At 34.9% G+C, this 5,446-nt stretch overlaps 1 protein-coding gene across 1 annotated transcript; it reads right to left on the bottom strand.

Annotated features, from left to right (window-relative positions):
• Positions 1-237: 237 nt before the first annotated feature.
• Positions 238-3,129, bottom strand: LOC139883397 (protein NRT1/ PTR FAMILY 1.1-like). The gene is made up of 4 exons (XM_071867580.1): positions 2,936-3,129; positions 2,565-2,782; positions 1,935-2,485; positions 238-1,244 (listed from the first exon to the last, which is right to left on the bottom strand). Exons 1-4 carry the CDS (start codon positions 3,024-3,026, stop codon positions 326-328), a joined length of 1,779 nt encoding a protein of 592 aa, XP_071723681.1. The 5' UTR covers positions 3,027-3,129; the 3' UTR covers positions 238-325.
• Positions 3,130-5,446: the final 2,317 nt, after the last annotated feature.

Below are 5,446 nucleotides of genomic sequence, written 5' to 3'. Positions count from 1 at the left end.
TGATTTTCGCACCACATGTCGCGTTCTCATTGGTCCCTTTGTTTTCAAGCAAATTTATGGATGCAAGTGATTACAACTCTATAATACAAATAAAAATATTTAAAATTCAGGTCGAAAAAAATGTTTAAAAGTAAAAAAAAGTTGAGTTACTTTAACGGATGGAGTATACCACTACTATGTACTAGAAACTATGGTTGCTGAATTAAGCCAATAAACTATGGATTCAAACAACCAAAAATAAAAACCATAATGGAACATTTAATTTGATCCAAAAGATGTAATATAACTAATTCCATACAGAAAAGTATGTACCAATGGAGACAAATTATCTAGAGGTTAATATTGGAGATGAAGATCCTTTAACAATTTCTTCATCTTGAACTTCCTCTTCATCTTCATCATCCCACACTTTTGGTTCGTCACAAGGCCCATAAGCCCAACTACAAACTAAAAAGTAAAAGCAATTTCCTAAACTCAATATAGCAAGAATCCAATAGTAATAATCATAGTGACCTTGGTTCAAATTATTAGCCACCCAACTCACTCTTCCCCCTTGTTTTGACCACTTATTCACAACACTCACAATTAAACTCCCAATTAGGTTCCCAATAGCTGACCCAAGTGCAAATAGAGCCACTCCAATACTAGCCATACTCTTTGGAAACTGAGAGTAGTAAAACTCGATTTGACCAATCGCGTTAAACGCTTCGGCTAACCCAAGCAAACTATATTGTGGTACTAACCAAAATGCAGACATGTTCACCACCCCATACGGGTTCCTCGAAAGCCCTTGGTTAATGGCTGCATTACGTCTATTTCTTTCGACGATTGCTGACACTACCATACCAATACACGAAAGAAATAGCCCGATTCCCATTCTTTGTTTCAAGCTAAGACCTTGTGGTAGTTTCGTGAATTTTGAGATTTGGCGGACTAGGATTTGGTCGTAAAGGGCAACCCATATGGTTAAAGCTAGTAATGCAAAAACGTCGAAGGAGCCAGGTGGAATACTGAATTTTCCTATTACGTGGCGGTCCATTGAGTTGGCTTGTAGCACCGGGAATGAATGTTGGTTTACGGTTACCGCGATTACTATTCCTGTTGACCATATTGGGAGTACTTTGATTAATGCTTTGAGTTCTTCCACTTGTTTAACAGTGCACAGACTCCACGGGTCTATCGACACCTCAGCAGGTGACACGTCATTCTCGGTGTTTCTCATTATGCAGGCTTTGTTCAAGAATCTACATAAATATAGAGGAAGAAACAAGAAACAATACTCATTAGATTTTGATAGTTATTTACTATGCATTAATAATTAATAATGTTTTTTTACAAACAAAGATGATGAATACAAAGCACATATTAGGAATATTATGTATGTACCAAACGGCTTCTACCTAGCGGTGTTAAGGGCATCACCTTGAGGTTGTGAGTTCGAGTCTCGTCGTGAACAAAGACGGTGTGTTTGCTTTAAAAAAATAGTAATGTTATGTTATATTGTTTTTGGAGTTTCCAAAAGAAAGTTCTGATTTTTTTAGGCTTGCCTGAGTGGTCACCGAGTTGCCCAATGAAGCACATCACCCGGGTTCAATTTCGGGCTATGCCAAATTGTTCAAAAAGGGAGTGTGACTAGAGGGTGCACATAATGTGCAATTCACCCGGTACCTGGTCTCGCGCTCGGGGGCTTGATTACCCGAGGTTTTACCTTATATGGGAGAGCCAATGTGCTCGTTAATAGGAGGGTTTCCTCGCTTACCCAAAAAATAAATTTAAGAGAAAAGGTTGGTTGTTTATCGACGTTTCTTGCATATATAAAATTTTATGTTCTGATTATCATTTCCTGCATCACCAAATATGTCGTTATCATGGACTTATGGATGTAAAGTTGTAGAAAGTTGTCTAAATTGGTTGACTTTAGACGATGAAAGTACCTAATTTTGTCCGACGGTGCAAGAATCTTGGATCCTTTTTTGCAATGAAACCATTTGTTTGAATTCTTAGGTGGAAAGGCAAGATCTTTATTCTTGTAACACGCCGAAACAACTTGAAAAAACCCAGTGAATAAGCTCTTATTCGCCTTCACTTTAATGTACAGAGACGAACCCAAGAAAAACATGGCAGCAGATGACAACATCAATCCAGCAGGAATACCAAATCCTAGTATCCAACCTTTTACTGTTTGAATATAAACTATAACTGTCACAGATAACATAACAGAAATCCCAACAGAAACATAGTACCAGTTAAAAAAACGCTGCAATATTTTCGCGTTTTTTGGATTTTCTGGCCGATCAAACTGGTCTGCACCAAACGCTAAAGAACATGGCCTAATCCCGCCTGACCCTATAGACATTATAGCGAAAGATACAAAGAGGAACGTGATCTGGGCTGCATGTGGTTTGGCACAAATCTCAACCTTTGGTTCGCAACTTATTGGCCTTGCTGAAGGAAACACCGCCGTTAACCATAACATAGTCATCCCCTAAGTTTATTATTATTGTCAGATATTGAATATAAGTATTAGAATCGATATTGATCGTTGGATGATGAGATGAACTTACGATTAGAGAAATAACTGATCCGATTGCAATCACACGAAAACGTCCCAAATATGAGTCTGAAAGGAAAGCTCCTAAAGTAGGCATGAAACCTAAGATGGCTCCCCATAAGAACATGATGTTTGCTCCAGTTGCATTACTAAAATGATACTCAGTTTTAAGGTACAAGATCATATTTGCTCGTAGTCCAACGCTTGCGACCCTTTCAAACGACTCATTGGCTACAAAATCATATAAAAACATGAATTATGTTAATCCATCCATATCTATATGGTTATTATTACAAATAAATAAATAAATAAATAAATAAATAAATAAATAAATAAATAAATAAAAAAAACTAAGATCTAAAGAAGTAAAATGTAGGTGTTTACCTATGATAAAAGGCATAGTTTTAAGGCCTCCCTTTTGCGTTGAGCCTCGTGTGGTGACACTTTCCGACTCAACCGCAGACAACTGATCCATGGCGTTCTTTAGCGTTAAAAAGATGTAATGAAGTTATGGAACTCTTGTACTTATTTCTCGTACAAATAAACGGAAAAAGGTACGTATACAACAAGGAAGAAGCAATAGGTGAAAGAGATATAAAACAAGATCAAAGTAGCTAATTAGGTCTTTTAATCACATATATATTGTTAGGCAAGTTGGCGAGTGGCATTGTTATTGTCATGAAATAGTCCACGGCACTATTTATAGCCAAAGATGATGTATTATTATTAAATTTAAATTAATAAACTAAATACTAATGATGTTACCTTGATACCTTCAGCAACTAAACGCCATAAGGAAAGATATGGTGATACTGTCTTGATGTTAAATTGATAGCTGCAGCTGGAACTATAATAAAATGATATGAAAAACGACATACAGCCACTGAGCGTATTCGGTCGATTATACATATGTGCTTGTTATAATTACATGTATGAAAGAGGTACAATAAATGATATGATCGATTATACCTTTCCTTTGTAGTAAAAGCTACTTGTACATTGTTCACCAGACACTTGTACAAAATCCTTGAAAGATTTGTTTTTATATAGTGGTTTTCTCCTTGTATATATAATGCGAGTCCCATTTGTTGCATTATTTAGCCACCTTGCTTTCTTTTTCAGGTCACGTGGTTTCCAAATTGGTTTGCGTCTAATTGCCATCTCTATATATGTTGATTGAGTTGGCTTTTTTTAGTTGGTTTGGGCCTTCTGTTTTTTTAGTTTTCCTTATATATCAAGAGCACTAGAAGTTTGGAAACTAGCTAGATGACCAAAATATGGTGGGTATTTAAGTATGGAATAAGAAAATTGTCCAAAACCTACCAAAAACATGCTAATTATCTCTCCTGTATGTTTGACATAGCTATGTGAGCAACTCTTCAACTTAAAGATTTTTCTTTATACACGGTCACTACTAGAAACCCCTATTAGAAACCTCTTTTTTGTTAAAGGTTAAAAAACAAGTTTCTAAAGTTAAAAGGAACCAGTTTTTTGGGGGACATAAAAAAAGAGGTTTCTTTGATAGACAATAGAAACCTCTTTTTACAATAAACCGGTCTCAATGTTTAGAAACCTCTTTTCTAATAAAACCGGTCTCAATGACTTCACTATTGGAACCTCTTTTTAAAAAAAAGAGATTTCGATGCATTTACTTTTTTGAGTGGGATAAGTAAAATTTTGAAGAAGACTAAAACCCTCTACTTTAACTTCACAATACACTTCTACATTTTACCTACTTCCACAATCTATTTAAGGACCATCCAGTGCCCTGTTTTATTAAAAAACATAACTTATAATTTTAGTATTTAATCTTTCTCATCTTTTAAGATTCTAGAGCATGGGAAGAGGTAAGTCATATCACTATAAATAGAAGTATAACACATATTCTTTTCTATTTACTCTCAATATTATCTTACTTGTGTTTTCGTTTCATTTTTATTTTAAATTTGAAACAGATCCATTAATTTGTCGTTCATTAGATATTGAAACATTTTATGGAGTTTAATTACCAGATAGTTACGGGTGATATGTGTGCTTTGATATAGTTGGAGCTGAGATCTTTGCTTGGCTCTTAAATTTGGTTGAGAGTTTATAATGTGGTTGGATGAACATCATAAACTCATGAAGATTCAATGGACAACAACTTAATTTTGTTGTAAAATGTTATCATTATTATTATTAAGTAAAATATAAAATATGAAATAGCAGATCTTATAAAATATAAAATATGAAATTTTGCAACAAAAAAAAAAACAAAAAAAAAAAAAAAAAAAAATCTTTGAAAACCGGTTTTTTTGTTTAAAAGAGGTTCCATTTTGTAGAATTTGAAACCGGTTTTAGTCAAAAAGAGGTTTCTTTGTTAAGAAAAGGAACCAGTTACAACTAAAAGAGGTTTCCTTGAAAGAGAATAGAAACCTCTTTTTTAATGAAAACCGGTTTCTTTACGATATCAAAGGAACCAGTTTTAAAACCGGTTCCATACTTTTGGAACCCCCATCTAAAGGAACCTCTTGTAAAACAGTTTCCTAAAGCCAAAAAAAGAGGTTTCTTTGCCTATTTTTTGTAGTAGTGGGTATTCGACTCGCTTTATGAATCTAAGCTTGAACAAGGGAAGGGCACTCAATTGGAATTTCAGGGAGGCTCATCCATAATTGGAAATTAGACATCCCAAAACGATTATCCACTTTGCGAGCAGTCCGGAGTCATTGGGATAAACCTTGGTAGTACACATTAATCCCTCTCGTGCACACGTTAGCCTGTATGTGAATTAGGAAGCTAAAATGTACTTTCGAAGTTGAGAATCGACTAATGAATTTGAGTGGACATCTACACTTATTAATATTCTTATGCGACATATATAGTAACATTCAAACGTGTATGCACACCCGAACGAGT

The sequence above is a fragment of the Rutidosis leptorrhynchoides genome, chromosome 1, assembly GCF_046630445.1.
Source record: "Rutidosis leptorrhynchoides isolate AG116_Rl617_1_P2 chromosome 1, CSIRO_AGI_Rlap_v1, whole genome shotgun sequence".
Taxonomy (NCBI): domain Eukaryota; kingdom Viridiplantae; phylum Streptophyta; class Magnoliopsida; order Asterales; family Asteraceae; genus Rutidosis; species Rutidosis leptorrhynchoides.
The sequence above is the reverse complement of the archived record's forward strand: the minus strand, read 5'-3'. Positions and strand labels throughout refer to the sequence as shown.